The following is a 17,357-nucleotide window of genomic DNA, read 5'->3' as shown; positions in this document are numbered from 1 at the left end:
TTTTTTTTGGGACGACGTGTGACGAATCAACAACAAGCAATAAAGAGTAATTTGCCAGATGAGATTAAAGCCATATTTTAAAATGATCTTGCTATATCATTCATCATCTACTACTTTTCTTAATATGTAACGTTCACATGGCGCAAAGAGGAGTAACTAAATGATGATACAACCAATAAATAAATAAATACGTATAATAATACCTATTTTTATCCAATGACTTTTGGACTTTTATTTTGCTATACATGAGTCTGGCTCATACACAACAAACCCGCATGAGAATAAGCAGTTCAGAAAACGGATGGATGTCGTAGGTCCGAGCAAATGTTTAAACTGGACAATGTTACAGTGGCTGACAGAAGAGCAAATGTCACTTTTGATGAGCACATGACTTTAATGTTAGTCAATATGCAAATGGTTCTCTTTAAAACTGGACAATTTCTCTCATACTTTTGGCATTAATTGGGATGTGGAGAAACTAAATATCCAATGTATCCGTATGGCATAAACTGATCAACATTTTTCATATGGAGGCATGCGACTTTAACATGGGAAATCCCTTTCAACCAAAAAATACAACAAAATGAAAATAAAAAACACTCACGGAGCTCCTTGACACAGTCGCGCACAAGTTTCTGCTCCTTCTCCTCATAGGTGATGGTGTCCCTTTTCAGTTGGCAGGCCTGGGAAAATTTGGAATGTTAATATGCCAATCCCTCCGTCATACACGAGCGTCAATGTCGGGATTCACCAACCTCAGACCTCAGAGCCAGGTTTTCCTCCTCCAGCTCCTGCAGCTTACACTGCATTGACTCCAGCTGGCTAAGTGCGGCAGTGGCGCTTGCACCGGCTAACTGAGGCTGCTTCAGTGGGGTTGATGCACTGGCGTCTCCCTCACAATCCTCTGAGGTGCTGGCCACCATGCGCAGCAACTCATCCTTCTTACTGAGCTCATGCTGCAGCTGGTGAACCTGGGCATAGAGTATGTTTGGCATTGAGAGGATCAGAAAAGAATATGGCACCCAGGACACTGGACTGATCAAGGGATGATTAGGCACCTTAATGAATGTAAATAAGACATACTAACATTGCTATTTTTTAAATGTTAACTGATTTCCTCCACCTTGGACCAGAATGAAATATCCAAAACGCATTTGAAAAAAATGTGTTCTGTTCCACTGAAACCTTTTTGGGCATAATTCCAAAAGGGATGTTTTGCACAAACATAACAGAGTTTATCACCAGCAGATTGAAACGCCTAGAGTGAAGTTTAACTCCCCTCTCGGATTTATCTCATGTTTACATTCATTGTGGAACAAGTGTAATTTATCTTGGTGACAGTTTTTTTTTATGAATATGAAAAACATGGCATACGAACAAGGGTGTAGACTTTTTATACTGTAGATATCATTTTGATTGTTGCTTTTGAATGATTTTTATTCCTGCTATAAATCATGTACAAAATTCACATTGATTGTGATGTGTCCAGGCATGTAATAATTGTTTAGCGAGTGACTCAACGTTGAGTGATTGGCGAGATAGTTATTTTGAAATATTAAGGAATCAAAATTAAAAGAATATTTTGTACGGTATTTAATAAAGCATTAAAAACTACCTGGTCGAGGGTTTGTGCAAGCTGCTCCTCCACAGCCTCATTGCGCTCTTGCAGCAGGTGGTTCCTCTGCAGAAGCGACTGTCCAATCCGAGCTGCCAGCTCCAGATCTCTGTCGCGCTGTCCAGTGATAAGAAAAGACACAGGATCATGCGAATAATCTGATGTGAGCACGGGTTGTAACCAAAACAACTGCGCACGGTACGATACCAACCTCGGCCAGTAGGTGAGTGACCACTTCAATGTCATTGTACGTCTTGGTCATCTGCTCCACACGATCGGAACTGAGGACTGACAAGACAATGAGATCATTCAGAGGAGCGTCCCAGCAAATGACACGGACATGTCATGTAAATGATGCATGTAGAATGCATGCGTTCAGGAAATCCCACAAGGATGAACAGACGCACTTGTGTAACATGTCAGCTTGTAAAAATGTTTTGACCACACGCAACATAAATTCACCCGTTGAGGGGAAAAAAATTACATACATGTCAACTTCAGTGATATTTGGTCATGTTTCCATTTTTATAGAGTATATTTGGTGAAATATTGGATTATACATAATTTTTACTCAATGTTTTAAAAACTGCTGAATGAGGTTTAGAATTTTTTTTTTAATAGCTGTATAGGATAGTAATGATATTAAACAACCTTTTAAACGAGTGATACAGCATTATGCAGCTAAAAAAATCATCATCTTATAACTGCACTATGCCATAAATTAGGGATGGGCCACTTCTTGCAGATAATTGCTAAAGCCATTATGTCAACCAATTGAGATAAAAATATGTTTCAAATTTCCCAAATATTGGTCAAGAACACAAAATACAAACTTTTCTTGAACATGGCATAAATGTCACTAAAATATAACACCTTTAAGAGTAACAACTTGTCAATACTAACATTTTAATTTTCCTCATCATCAAGGAATTAAATTCCGTCAAAGAGCCATTCATAGTAGGATTGTCTATCATAGAGTAGTTGCGAGTGGTCATCTTGTGACACGTTACACGGAATTACTACAGCACCAGACTGAATTGACAACTTGTGAAAACAAAATCAAGAAGCAACTAGAAAGGCAGATGCACACACAAGTTCCCAACCTTACACTAATGTTAACCAGATAGGTCAAGAAAGATACCTTTGGAGAAGTTGTGCGAGGCGGAGCGTGAATGAGAGGGGGGGTCCAAAGAGAGATATGCTAGTGAGAGATTAAAAAAAAAAGAGGGGGAGGGGAAGAGAAAAATGCTAAAAAATATTGCAGCAGAACAGTGAGGGAATGCGGAGAGAAAGTGGAAACTCCATAAATCCAGGTAACATGCTAGTTCTACATGTTGATTGGTTAAGTCTACATTGAGCACCTGAGTGTGCGTCACCAGCTGTGTGCCGTTCTGCCTTTTACCTGTTTGAAGAAAAGACGCAATTCTATTCAATCAATAGACTAGATTATTGAACAATTTGGGCAACTCGGCACACTAATTTCTCAATAGTACTTCAAAAAATAAATAAATAAATAAAAAATAATAAGGTTGCACCAGTGAGACCAGCCTTTTGAGGAGAGGGAGAGGAACATATTAGTTACTCTAAATACTTCTGAATCAAATGTTTAACATTTGCTTAAGTGCATTTTTTGAGAAGTGAGCCAGAGTCAGTTATAATATATATATATATATATAATATATATATATATAATATATATATATATATATAATATATATATATATATAATATAATATATATATATATATATAATGTATTTGATTTATTGTTCTAAATTTCAGTGCCCATGTACAATATTCTTGAGAATAAAAAGTGATTTGCTCTCTAATGAAATGATATGGTCATTTTAAGATGCTCCGTCAAATTATCAGCAGCATAAAAAAGCCAACAAGAATGATATTATCATCAATCATGATCATTTTTGGTTAAAATGATTCATTCTAAAAAGTCAGTTGTTGGGTCAGGCCTCAGCCTGTGAGTGACCTACACCCGTCAAAAATAGAACGAAAATAGCTGCAGATGATAAGGACGACTGACAACTTCTTGAATGTGAAATTCAGGCTAGATCATTTCAAAAGTCATAACCAACAATCTGATGCAGAGCACAAATATTTGGATCACATTAGCAGTCATGAGGGATTGTGACTCAAATAAATAACTTAATGGTGAGCACATTTTAGATAAACATTTAGCAGTCAATATTGCCAAAAAAAAAAAAAACAGGCAGAAATTATGTATCGCATACATATACGGCGGTGGTTAGTCTTGAGCCCTGACGTGTGCTTCATATTCATTTGGAGAATGAAATATCTGTCAGAGGTATCTTTCAAGCGCAGCAGATGGTACTGTAATCCAAGTCCAACCTTGACCTCTGGATGTAAACACAGAACCGCAACCAAGCTCAATGAAAAAACAACTGGCTGTCATCTTCGTTACATTCCTTTTTCTGTCGGGACTTATTGCTTGGACTTCAATACTTTGATTTAGATAGATATTCAATGTACTATCTTTTTTTTCCCTGTGTTACTCTATAGGTTCAATCATACTGCGTCAAGAACTTTCCCCAGGAACTAAATCACTCATTAGTCCTACCTGTCAATAAAATGCCAACACTAATAATTGGCGGGGAGGTCAAGCCGAGTATGTACATGTTACTTGGGCTGCAGCTATCAAATATTTGTTGAATCAAGTATTCGACAGATTATCCAATCTATTAATTGAGTGATTGGATACAAATATGCTTGCATTATTAAACAACTTGTGCACGTGAGGTGCACTATGATTTTTGTCACCAAGGGTCGCCACCCTCAAATTTCTGGTAAAGTATCTGTGACTTTGAGTGTGTACGGCTTGAAAAAGTGGGGCTTGGCCTGGTGAGTGATGTGGGTGTCAGTGAATGAAAGTGAGAGAGATGTCGCCATCGGCAGCACGTGTAGGACTGATCTTATTTTAACAGCGTGGTGCGTGCGACTGCAGTGACATTTGTGTAGACAAATTATCGTTGTAAGCTTCAAGGCACATATTTTGCTTCAATTTTTTATGTGATTAAATTATTCAAGTAATTTGATTAATCATTGCTGCCCTACTATATTGTCACTGAAGAAGTGGAACTTGTTTGTCAAAACTGAAGTAAATGTGCGCCATGTTGAGATCTCTGGCATTGTCATGATCATGTTGACATTTCTAGGAAAAATTGTGACATTGCAAAGTAAGGGAGTAACGCCTACTTGTACTGTATCTTGTCCGGCTATTCTGTTCTGACTGTGAATCACAAACAGGAATTTCCTGTTTTCCAAGTATTTGACTAGGATTGAATCTACTACACATGCGCACACACACATGCTTCCAAATCCCATGACCCCCTTGCAGCTGCCAGGGAGTCACTAGAAGACTTTCACTCCCAGTTTGTCTCAATCTGTCCCCCGCAGGCAGACAACAGGCATTGTCCGGATAGCGTTACCAAAGGCGGAACATGAGAGGAACAATTTTGTCTCCCCATTCCATACGACAAAAAAAAAAAAAGGCAGAAAAGAGGAACAGCTTTACAGCGTAAAAGGGGATAATGTGAAAGCCAACGTGACGACCATGTGCAGAGTCAGAGCCACTGTAATTCCCTGTGATTGGAATTAAAGAGGATGTACATCGAGTAAAAAGGGAACCCCCACGTGACCAATGGACACTCACAGACACACGTGCACGTGCACACACACGCTTACATCTCTAATAGAGTTTTACACCATCAGAAAGGATTTATTCTGCCTGGCAGGATTACATATCACTATGTTTGGGGTAGTTGTTAATGTTTTCTCAAGCAACATGTTTTAAGTGTGTGACAAAGTGCACACTGAGTACAATGACAATTTAATTTGCTGAATGTAATTTAACATACATAGATCCAAGGAAAAAAATATACATACACATATACAGATGATTTCAGATATGACTGTTTCGATTAAGTGAAGGCACCACTGTACTACAGTATGCATTTAATTTTTAAGAAACGCTTGTTTTGTGCATGCGTTTTTTTTTTTTGAATGAATATTCATTCCTCGTTCACATTAAGTGATCTTGAAACGCTTACCCATGTAACGGAACGTCTCCTCTGCTAGCATGGGGGAGACAGTGTTGTGCTGGGCGGGGCCCTCATCGGGGGAGCAACTTGGGGAAACCACCCAGTCCTGGCTGTCTGACAAGTAGAACAACCCCGATTCCACCGAAGCAGAACCCACTGAGCTGGAGCCATAGTGCCTGCTGCTGCTCCCCAGGCCCTCATCTGTGCGGCATGATACATGACGTCAGGACATAATATCAATCGAAACTTTATGTACATTTTCAATTTTATAGCACAATCTTGGAGTGGCAGACCCAAACATGGTGACACAAAGATTCTACCACACACGCACCTGTCTCGGTGCTGGACTCCTTCTTCTCCACAGCTCGCGGTTTGACTTCAAACATATTAGGAGGAGGGGGATGGTGTGGGCTCACATCACGTCTTGCCCCGGGAGTGGTGGATGGTGGCCTCACACCGTTACCTGGGGACAAAGGTGTTGAAGAAGACAAAAAAAAAAGATACTTCTTTTAATTCAACAGTGAATTATGCAGTATTGTTTTTAGTTTATTTGAGAATAGTAAAGAAAAGCCAAATTGGTTTATTTTAATGTTAGAAAACATCACACGAGCTCTACTGTTACTCATTTGATTGATATGTACACGCTGAGGGTTGCACCAATACCACTTGTCATTACTAACATTTTAACATCCAATCACATGTTTTTCTTACATTCTTGCCACATATCACACTGAAATGTAGCCTATAACAAAAGGCATTTCAGTTATGTTGTGCCTCAGTCTGAACACGATGGGGTACAAAATAAAAGGAGTACAATAAAAGACGACGGCGGACATAAACAAGTATGACTATAGATGTTACGTCTGTGTTTTCACCGCAAAAAAGTGAGAAAAACTGCTTTTGACAATACCACAAGATCTAACATAAATCAGTGTGACAAGACAACTCAAGTGATAATATGTTGAAAAAATAAATGAATAAAAAAAGATGCCTTCACAAAATAAAGTGAAAGCGACTCCAAAACACGGTAGCCTTCAAGCAGATCTGCCATCATTGTTGACCTTGTGGTCAGGCTCACACACAGTAGACACACACGCTCGCGGATACACGCACGTGTCTGTGAGAAAGAGAGAGATAGCAAATCCTTCGGAAAAGCTTGTCCTCAGCTTACATAAGAGAAGGGTGCCTAAAAGTGTTCGGCAGATTGATGTGTTAGATGCAACACTGCAGCCATGTTGCGCATGACTGTACTGTTTTGACCCATCAATAGCATCTGACAACTTGATTGACTAATGAATAGTTGCACGCACAAGAAACCTCGGGCACGATAGTGTTGTTGGCACATACTGCAGGGCAAGGGTCACCAACATGTTGCCCGTGGGCACGAGGTCGCCACCAAGGACACGAGAGCCCTTCAGGCCTGTTCTAAAAACAACTTGTCAGTGATGGGGCATTGTGATTCCCAAATGGTCATTGGAAAATGGAAGCACTTAAAGAGATTTTCATAAAATATTAGCTGGTTCATATCTATACCATTAATCATTTATTATTCTTATTAACAATAACATAATCATAGGCCATCAGAGAAAGTGCCAAGAGTAAACGAACGTCTATGACCGTGTGTGAGTCATCCCATGAGTCACATTCATCCAGACATTTGCTTCAATTGCAGCCATTTTCATTTTATTACGAGGTTGTTTGCAATTTGGGCTGCAAACAAAAACAACATTTCTCCTTGAGCTGGAATTGCTTTCGGTGCTGATGACAAATCCGCTATACATCGTTGTTGAATTTGCGGAAGAGGAACACACGAACCGAACATTGAAGTGACCTCAGAATCACGAAAACACGTTAATTAGCGCATTGAAGTGCACATAACCTAACAGGTGACCATGGATGCAAAAAAAAAAAAAGAACAACACAAAAAAAGCTGGTAAACTATTAAACGCAAGGATGCTAGCCCTTCGTTAGCCACTGTCACACAATGTCGTATGGCGACCACGTTATTATTCTTTTCTGTGCAGACATTCCTAGTTAGATTAAGAATTAGTTTATGTATCCTAAGATGTTAACCCCCCCCTCCATCAAATGTATGCAATTGTCGTTTTTATGAATTACAAATTGTCGGATTTTTGTTCGGATGGGCGACGATGACAGCTTCATTCGTGCGTATACAAATGAGTACTTCCTCTCTAAGAACTAACATCTCGACCTCTTAAACATTGTTTAAAAGCGGCCTTACCCTTTGTCGATATTATTCCACCACATGAGGAATTCCAGTATAACGTGCCGGGAGATTGACAGGTACGTCTCTTTTGACAAGAATCGCCAAGCGCGGAGAGGAAGTAGGGGCGGAGTAGAGAAACCGCGACATCAATCTGCGACGGCGAACTGTATGATGTCATCACCACCCGACAGACAGTCATCTGTGTTTGATTTCAAGTCTTGCACAATATAACCCGATTGTGCTTACAATGTTGAGTGTGTGCAATTTGGTCACGGCATTATTGATGTAATTTGAAAATGTGTTGGCAAAAACAAATTTTTTGCTCAGTTCGCTTACGTAAATGCGTCGAAGACCCTCAGCTGTGTAGACAAGGTAAGGAAGGACATATACTGCACTCCACACTTCAAAGCAGACACAATTATACATAGAGGCGGGTGTGTTAGAAAATATTCATGAGGCTGCGTCCCAAAACGTGGTTTATTATGATGTACAAAAAAAACACGTGCAGCTAATCAACACAAGCCAAACCAAGTTAAGTAGTATTGGTTTTGTTGTGTTTTTGTTTTGTTTTTTGGCGAGGTTGTTTTGTTTTTAATATCTCGTGAACAAATGGATCCTACAGGGATACAGAATTGATTGTATAATTCCATCTAATGTCTACCTAGCCGCTGAGTTGACCATCTTGGCTGCTTCCTCCAGGTCAGCTGATACTTTCAGGTAAGAGGGAAGATGGATTATAGATACGGAGATGATCTTTTTTTTTTTTTTTTTTTTTTTTTTTTTTTTTTACAAACCAGCCAACTTCTGTGAATACAGATTTTTTTTTTTCTCAAAAATATCTCCAGGTGTATTTGCATTTTAGGCTGTGAATTGTTCAGTGGAGGTAAGTTAATTATTAATTAACACATTTGTTGATATACATGCTATCAAGAACTTGTTGGACCTTCAATGTGGCTAATGAATCTGGAGATTGTCGCTTCGATTCTCACTCGCCAATTTTTTTTTTTAAATCATTTGATTAAATGCTAAATGGGCTTTCACTTATGTAGCACCTTTCTATAGTGATAGCTGATTGATGGGTGGTTGAGGTTGGATGGATTCTGCCTGCCCAACTAAGAGTGTCTAACCAACTGTCTTCTGCAGTGCTTGGGTGGATGAATGCCAAAACCTGTGATTTGAGCGGCGCCTCAAAGACTCCATGTCTTTCTTGGTAAGACTTTAGTGGAGCATGGCCAAATTGATCTTCTGAAATTCAGGACTCCATTCTAGACTTACATTTCATACAAATGTATAACATTAGCATTTGCACATCTTTTGTGGAAAATGAAATACGATTTTAGTTTTTATGCAGATAAAAAGTGCATTTGACTCAAATTGGTCAAAATCTATATAAGTAAGTACATCCCAAAAAATATTCCTTACTCCTGGCATGTGAGACAAGTTATCAGAGCATGATTATGTTAAAGTTGTTAGGATGAAACATTTTACGATCATAACAATAAACCATTTAATATTTTTGATAGTTGGTTGTAAAACTGTGTGCTAGTTCTAATATGATAGATATGATAGTTGATCTGGTACTTAACGTAATCAAGATTAAACTTCCGTTTTCTTTTAGAAAGATTGTCTTTTCTTCAGGATGGGCATTTTGTTGTTGGCGCATAAACACCCATTTGATTCTGAATCCATGCAAACTCAATTTTTTAATAAACCGTGATGCGGTGGTCTTGGACTGGCATAATTCATGTTTGATCTACTGCTGTTAGAGCAAAGATGTTTTCGAGGACGATGACCATGAAGTTCACCATAATGAATAGTCCTTAGCGGCACTATATTGCAGTCTTATGTCAAACATTTCACAGTTCAGAAAAAAAAAAGTCCAGTCCAGTAACATCCATCGTTTTAAACTGTAACAGCTTCTTGTTGACATTTATTCCTATATTACTCTCCGAAGTTTAGAAAAAAATTTTAGTTTTCGGGTCATTCATGACCATGTTTATTTTTGACAGATTTGATTTCCTTGGATTTTGCAATGATGTAACGCACATCTGTCCTCCAATCAGAGAAATGCTTTGAAATGGCAGAACGGAAGCTATTGCAGTGCATCGGCTGTGCATGCCTTTCATGAATACTAACTGGCCGGTTTAGAAATAAAAAATCTTTTGTTCAAAATTTCTGTACTTTAAAGGGTTACACGGCAGTGTTACAAATAATGAAAGTTTTTTTTTTTAAGAAGATAATTGCAACTAATGAAATGTATTCTCTCTAATGAATGCCACTGTCGTTATATGTGGCAACCGTAGCTCTGTCTAAACACTTTTGTATCGCACCACTTTATATATCGTATGAACAGACAGGCATGCTTGAGCTAACTTTAAGTATAATTCAGCTCATGAAAACTTGAACTAATTTTTGTATTTGGTAATCTGTTTGATAACTGCATTTTCAGAGACCTTCCAAAAGATATTGTATAAGCCAGGGGTCACCAACATGGTGCCCGCGCGCACCAGGTCACCCCCAAGGGTAACATGAGAAGCGGGTGGCCTGGTTCTAAAAATAGTTGGCCAGTGATGATACAATTGTGATTTGAAAATGGAAACACTGGCTGATATTTACAGAAACAAAATGTTACAAATAGATATTCATCTTTTCTAAACATTATGAGAAATTATTAACATGATCAATGGCTTCACATAAATCAATATCATTAATTGCTAATTGAAAAATAATAACTTTAGGCTGACCGAAATGGATTTTATTTTAGCTTGATGCTGATTCCGGTATTTAGCAGGCTAAAATTCAGATACTTCAATAACTAAGTAAGTAAATTAATAAATACATAAATAAATAATAAATGAAACAAATAAAATTTTTTTAATGCCAACAATAATGATTAGACATACAGGCAGAGCATTTTACTTTTATATTTATTTATTTTTTTTTGTTAAACAATACCGTCCATTGAGTGAGAAATGTCCAAAAATTGGCAGATTTCCCACCTATATTTGGGGGGAATATTTGACAGTCTTCATCTTTGTCTTATGTTGGTGTGTGTTCAAATTTACCAAAATAAAAAATTCAAACATAAAAATAACAAGCCTTTTTGTTGTTGTTGATTTTTGAACGAACTATTATCGCACGATTAAATACAATGTTCTTTTTACCAACACAAAGACGGTCCCGGTAGGTGGAAATGAGAATGGTTCTGCACTTTTTTGATCACTCATGTCGCTCAGCTCAGCACTCACCCCACACCGCTTGTATCACATGCCAGAAGCTTCTCTGTTGTCATCGCCCCCTCCCTGCATGCCAGACACCTCCCCTAGGCTCCGCCTCCTTGTCCCACCTTTCCCTGTTGCCGGGTGTCTCACCTGTGCTTGCCTCCCCGCTCCTCCTTCACCAGGACTGCTCCTGCATCTCCCACACTCAGGTCCAGCCCATGGACATAGAAGAGTGCTATGAGGACACCGGTCAGCATCTCGTGGTCAGTAGCACTGGACAGAGAGAAAGACGCTTGATGGATGTTCTGGCTTGTTCACCTGTCCTCTCACTTGCATTCCTGTAATCCGAATCGAGATAGTTGTCCAATCTCATCGCAGGTTCCTATTTGTTCTGGCGTGGTTGCTTTTTCTGGCTTTGCATTCAGGAAAATGCGGGTTGTGCCCATGTTACAAACATTGAAATAAAACGGCATACATGCACCATGTTAATTGATTAGGTGTTTTTGACAGTTATTATCTGAGCTGTGGAATGATGCGTTTTACCGCAGGACTCTGGGAGCAGCCCTCTACACGCAAAAGTGGGATGCTGCGATGACGACGTCGCAGCATTGTCCGCTGAGCCTGCCCATTACAAGTTCCTCGTTGAGCTGGGTGAGAGAACTGGAAATGGAATTATTATTATGATTATTGTAATTATTGCTTTGTATTATGATCAATTTTACTTTTATTGAACTGCATAAAAGACTAGTAGAGACCAGGACTTACTTGCAGTAGTGATCGGGCTAAATAGTCTTCAGCATGTGTTTCACAAACTGTGTTTCCACTGTTGCATTACCTTGAAAAAGTAACTTGGTTACTTTGATGATTACTTGACTTTAAAAGTAACCTAGTTAAGGTACTGATTAGTAACAAAGCTGGATTGCAAGTTACATTCTATTTACATTGAACAACTACCAACAACCCCTCTTAACTTAAAATTGACATCCTTAGACGATACTTAATTGAAATGATATTTTTAACAGTGATATTTAAGAATGAAGTTTGTTTTGTAATTAAATAAAATAACGGCAACCCATAATTTTACTTGTAAAAAGAGTCATGGATTTCACGTCACACAAACGGCTACTAATTCTTAAAAATATCTTTATAGATGTCACTACAGCCACACAACCTTGTGGGTCTTTTCCCACATACCTTAATATTTCCTTTTGGTGACACCTACTCAAAATAGTGACTGTATTTTCAGCGGAATGCAATTTGTGAAGTCCCAGAATGCTACACTTCAAGCTGGAAACACTGTAGCTCGCCATTCTTTTTGTTCTATAATGTACAGTTGTTTGCTTTACCAAGTAATGGGGTCTCCTCTTGTATTTTAGTTTCTGTTATTAGTTTTGCTTGACGTACCAACTTGAGGGAAAACCATGATTGAAAAGCGTGACTCCTATTTGTGTTGTCCAATGTAACTCACTGCTGCACCCCACAGGCAGATAATGGTACTGTCACTTGAAAATGACTAGTCAGTGGCAGATTGCTTTATGTGCGCGTATTATCATTGTTAACTGCAATCCAGTAATGAATTGTGACCCTAAATAAGTGTAGTCAGATTACTGTAGTGGGGCAAGTATTGCCTTCGAAGAGTGCATACATGTGTAATGGTTTCACATTACGTAACATATATCTTGAGTGAGACAATTCCAACAGTTCAAAGCGTAGTTACGACTAGTACAAGGCAGAAGGTTATTATTTCATGTTAACTCAGTAAAGTTAAACTTTGCTTTCAAAAGTTAACTCCGCTAACTCAGTATCTTTTTTTTTAAAGGGTTAACACACTGAAAGCATGCAATGTCTAGGTTGTGATGTGTCCGTCATGTATGTGACAGGTTGGGGCTTCAACAACCTGAGCCAGGTGCACATGGCGCGCCACACTCCAACTGGGCAGCTGGTGGCGATAAAACAAACAAACCTGGATGAGTGCACAGAGGAGGAGCTTCTCCAGCTCCTGGTGAGCTCCAGTCCACTTTTGGGTTAGGACGAGGCCTGTCATTTATTGATCCCCAAGGTCATTTTGGATTCTTATAGTTGGATGTCCCCTTCTGTCTCTGCCGCCACAGAATGAGGTTTTCCTGTCCAGGCGGATCCGTCACCCAAACCTGCTGACATTCCGACTCGTCTTCAGCTCTTGCTGCCAGCTGTGGGTCCTCACACCGCTCATGGCCTACGGTCAGTCAATACCCATCCAAAAGCTCTCAGTGGTGGCATCTTTGGTTTGAACATGTCCATCCTTACTTGTGGATCACAGGCTCTGCACACTTTCTAATGAGAACATATTTCCCTGATGGAATGAGCGAGTCCTTAATCGCGTATCTCCTGTATGGCGTTTTGCAAGCATTGGAGTACCTGCATCGCATGGGCTACGTTCACAGGTATTCTCTGATTTTTTTTTTTTTGTGTTTAATTTAATTTTTTTGCGAGGGCTCTAAAATAAAATATTTCAAAATAAAATGCTCACAAACTTCGAATAATGTCTTTTGGGGGTGGCATGGCTCGGTGGTAGAGTGATCATCTCCCAACCCATAGGTTGTGGGTTCGATCCCCAGCCCTTGAGACCATGCTGACGTGTCCTTGAGCAAGATACTAAACCCTCAGTTGCTCCTGATGCTGCGTCATTTGAATGTGAATGTGAACTCACTGTTAAGCGCTTGTAAAAATGTGTTAATTAATTAATGAGCGGCTACTCAAAGTGTGGGACTACGCTACTGCCGGACACATTAACACAATATTAATGTTAGTTTGAGGTGTTGACAACTTGAATCCAAATGTTTTTTTTTCACACCCGCTGATCATTTTACTCTTGTACTACTACCGGTCACTCTTAGGTTTTCACACATAACCACACACACAAAAAAAAATAAAAATGAGATTTGAATTTTTATTGTAAATCGCCAATTCCCCCCTCGCTGGATTCTCTCGTGTGGTTCATTTTCTTCTCGAGTCAATCTGATCCAACTATCAAATAACAAATCTTGAATGACGCATTGTGGATGTCCGGAGTTGCGTAGCATGTCGACATATATCTTTTCTGCCTTGTTTAGTAAAGACATCTGAATGCAGTGTCTTTGTGAAGAAGGATATTACGCCAGCAATAATAATTGGGATTGTTTAAAAAAAAAAAGAAACCTGATCGGTTAACTGATGCAATTTAGAAAAAGCAAACGATACTATGTGAATGTTTGCGTTGGAATTTATGAAATCTTTCCAGTAAACCTGCATTTAAGAAAATTCAAATGTTGATATGCTGCTCTTCTTTAAGCATTCAATCAATAACACCAAAAAGTTATTTGATGCCCACAACATCAGAGGTGTGAAGGCCAGTCACATCCTGCTGTCAGAAGAAGGCCGTGTCTACCTGTCGGGACTGCACGGCGTTTACAGTATGATGCGTGAAGGGAAAAGGATGACGGCGGTGTTCGATATGCCCCACCACAGTCCCGCCTTGCTGCCTTGGCTGAGCCCAGAACTACTGCAACAGGCAAGTTTGTGCCGTACCACACAAAGTGCTTCTTCTCTGCGTCGTGTAACTTCTTTTCTTTTCTTTTTTTTCTCCCCTTTTGGTGCGTCCCCTGGCAGGATCTCCATGGTTATGGAGTCAAGTCCGATATCTACAGTTTGGGTATTGCCGCCTGCGAGTTAGTGAGCGGCAGGGTGCCTTTTCAGGACATGGCACCCACGCAGGTAAAATGAGGTGGCAAAAGTACTTACACGCTCTCACTTTTAAGTCCCTGTAAAGTGAATATGAATATATCTTCTAAATTTGGCTCACCTCATATAAGAATGTATATCCAAATAAGGATGATTTATAAAACTGAATGTGTAAAACCACAGCATGCTAAAAATGGATACTACTCATCCAGCTTACACAGTCATACCTTACGACCCATACATTGAATTGAATTGTACAGTTGTTGCCCTTAGTTTTCGAGAAAAACATTTAGGAAAGTGAAGAATTAGCAGATAAGTGTAATATTACACTATGGCACTGTAGTGTATACTTGTAGTTTTATGATATTTTGGGTGTTTGTGAATGCCAGTAACAGTAACAGTTTGCTCAATGTGTGGTGTTTAGACTCTGCTCCTGAAACTGCGCGGTTGGCACCGCTGCCTGCCCGACACCGCTCTCTTCCCGCTGGGTGAGCTGGGGGGGCTGAAGGTGTCCCGGTCCGGGGTGGACTCAGGCATGGGAGAGAGCGCAGCCACTGGAAGCGCAACCCACAGCACCAGCGCTCCTCCGCCCACCACAGAAGGACCTCGGAGTCCCGGACCGAAAAACCACTCTGCCACCTTGCACAATTTGGTGCAACTGTGTCTGCAGCAGCAGCCTGAGCGCAGGTCATTCTCGTTGATGGAGACTCGATGAATGGGGAATCAGTTGCCTTATCATTTTGTACCCTTTTCAGACCGTCGGCCAGAGCTCTCATGACCCACGCCTTCTTCAAACAGGTGGGTTCTTGTGTTTTGAGTAGGGCTGAATGATATTTGAAAAATGATGTAAAATTGTATTGACATTTATTAAATACAATGTCCAGAAGCATTAATTAAATTAACACACCATTTGTAGGCTCTCCATTAGCAGTTAGCCTGGAGGTTGGTTGCAACAGTTCTCAAACGGGTCTGCAAGAGCATACCCAGATGCCTTTGAGCGCCAAGAACCACGTTTGTGCCCGTTTTTTTGTGTTTTAGTTTTTCGGTTGTATTTTACTGCACAATGAAAAAAATGGGCATGAGTCCACGAGTTGCTTCGTGTTCCAATTCATTTGCTCTTAATTTGAAAAGAAAAATGCACTGTCCCTGCCTCGAACGTCCATCATTAAAACATTTTAATCCACTGAGCACCATATGTGCATGTATAATTTATGTGTGTGCACATGCGTTTGTTCGTATATGTATGTGCAGTATGACATGAGTAAGTTGCACAAAAAAAACAAAAACGGTCTTAAAACCTGCCTTAAATTAAATTTTTCGGATACTTGCAGAATCTTGACACAATATTGTGTTTGTACAGGTGAAAAGGCACACCAGAGACTCCTTTCTCAGCCTTGTGTACCCAGCGATGCCACTCACCAGCTCTGAAGTGATGCTATTATCCTGCCCCCCAACCCCATCCTGCCACTCTCCAACTGCAGCCACGGGTGATTGTGCTGAGGTGTCCTGGGATTTCTCGTGAAAGTGAACTAATTTTTAAGTTTGAAAAGAATGACTCATCTGCTGCGGTAAAAGAAAGGGAAATGTAAGTGCAGTTGTTAATTAACAAAGACATACTGTATGTTCTGTACTGTACCTCTTGTGACATGAACACTAAGAAAATGTGCTTTCATTTGTGAAGGGTGTTGTTGTTACTAAACATTAGGAATAAAGGCTACAGCGGATATACATTTAATTTCTCCATACTCCTGTTCAAATGCCATTTATTTCCACTTGAAACATACAGGTTATAGATCACATTATTGATGGAAAATGTGTCAAAATGCCTTAGGGTGGTGTCTTTTTTTCCACATCAGAAATGCCTGGCGTTTGAACAGGGGTGTGTAGCCTTTATATCCACCGTAGACCCATTGAACACAACCTCAAAAATTAGTAGAACGTGTGAATAGAAATCAACAATTCTGGACAATTTAATACTCGCCAACTGGATGACTCGCATGTCGGCACTATCACCCTCCATGTTTTGTCATTTAGACTCACTCGGCATTCGCAGGATATTACAATTCAGTTGAAGTGATTAAATGATGGGGGTGTCCTACCTCATTTGAAATGGCCTTTGAACTACAGGAGCTGTACGCAAAAACGGAAAGGCCACATCCTTCTCAAGCTAAGTGGCCTCTATTTTGTGCGTGCTATTTACGACGAGTAGATAATCAACGTTTTCCTGCCCTGATCAGCAGCCAAAGAAGAAATATGGCCGTGGGTGAGCATTGAAGCATGATTGGCTTCACGTGAAGACCTCTGTGTAACTGTGATTTTGTGCACTGTGATGTAAAATATTTAGCAAATGGTGACAGTTGACAATTAGACATATTAAACCAATATGCAAGTTGTGTGGGTTTTATGTGTTGTCTTAACTATTCGACATCACACTCCAGTTGCGTGTCAAATATGCAATAATGTTAAAGTGTGTGATCAATACAAATGTAAATACAGTAAAATATTAAAAAGCCAAAGAGTTAA

General features: G+C 39.7%; 2 protein-coding genes across 10 annotated transcripts in view; one reads left to right on the top strand and one right to left on the bottom strand.

The window, feature by feature from the left end:
* trak2 (trafficking protein, kinesin binding 2) overlaps positions 1–8,092 on the bottom strand; it is a 13,763-nt gene extending 5,671 nt beyond the window's left edge. Inside the window, exons 1-8 of one of the 2 annotated variants that reach the window (XM_088289199.1) lie at positions 7,930–8,092; positions 6,019–6,150; positions 5,697–5,888; positions 2,757–2,816; positions 1,827–1,903; positions 1,616–1,732; positions 756–971; positions 605–683 (exon numbers count right to left, since the gene is read on the bottom strand). In XM_088289199.1, the coding sequence (XP_088145325.1) occupies positions 605–683; positions 756–971; positions 1,616–1,732; positions 1,827–1,903; positions 2,757–2,816; positions 5,697–5,888; positions 6,019–6,150; positions 7,930–8,092 (1,036 nt within the window). The remainder of the gene's footprint in view (positions 1–604; positions 684–755; positions 972–1,615; positions 1,733–1,826; positions 1,904–2,756; positions 2,817–5,696; positions 5,889–6,018; positions 6,151–7,929) is intronic. The other variant, XM_088289200.1, reaches the window with a different exon arrangement.
* Positions 8,022–17,357, top strand: stradb (STE20 related adaptor beta). Of its 8 annotated transcripts, XM_088289204.1 has the most exons (14): positions 8,022–8,286; positions 8,580–8,631; positions 8,760–8,797; positions 9,058–9,124; positions 11,318–11,398; positions 11,684–11,786; positions 13,016–13,137; positions 13,247–13,355; positions 13,435–13,558; positions 14,493–14,664; positions 14,763–14,867; positions 15,259–15,521; positions 15,590–15,632; positions 16,195–17,357. In XM_088289204.1, exons 4-14 carry the CDS (start codon positions 9,113–9,115, stop codon positions 16,354–16,356), a joined length of 1,296 nt encoding a protein of 431 aa, XP_088145330.1. In that variant the 5' UTR covers positions 8,022–8,286; positions 8,580–8,631; positions 8,760–8,797; positions 9,058–9,112; the 3' UTR covers positions 16,357–17,357. The 8 variants fall into 8 exon arrangements, with proteins under 8 accessions (XP_088145330.1, XP_088145335.1, XP_088145329.1 ...); XM_088289209.1 differs by lacking the exon at positions 8,760–8,797 and having other exon boundaries at positions 8,614–8,631; XM_088289203.1 differs by lacking the exon at positions 8,760–8,797.

The sequence above is a fragment of the Idiotropiscis lumnitzeri genome, chromosome 3 (assembly GCF_059441095.1).
Source record: "Idiotropiscis lumnitzeri isolate Australia: NSW breed Sydney's pygmy pipehorse chromosome 3, RoL_Ilum_1.0, whole genome shotgun sequence".
Taxonomy (NCBI): Eukaryota; Metazoa; Chordata; class Actinopteri; order Syngnathiformes; family Syngnathidae; genus Idiotropiscis; species Idiotropiscis lumnitzeri.
Note: the sequence above shows the minus strand (reverse complement) of the source record. Positions and strands in the feature narration are given on the sequence as shown.

What these genes read in the sequence shown, in the direction of transcription:
- stradb (XM_088289207.1), top strand. An exon ending in GCCCAGAACTACTGCAACAG is followed by an intron (nt 14,665 to 14,762) that starts GCAAGTTTGTGC and finishes GTCCCCTGGCAG; the next exon opens with GATCTCCATGGTTATGGAGT. An exon ending in AGGACATGGCACCCACGCAG is followed by an intron (nt 14,868 to 15,258) that starts GTAAAATGAGGT and finishes TGTGGTGTTTAG; the next exon opens with ACTCTGCTCCTGAAACTGCG.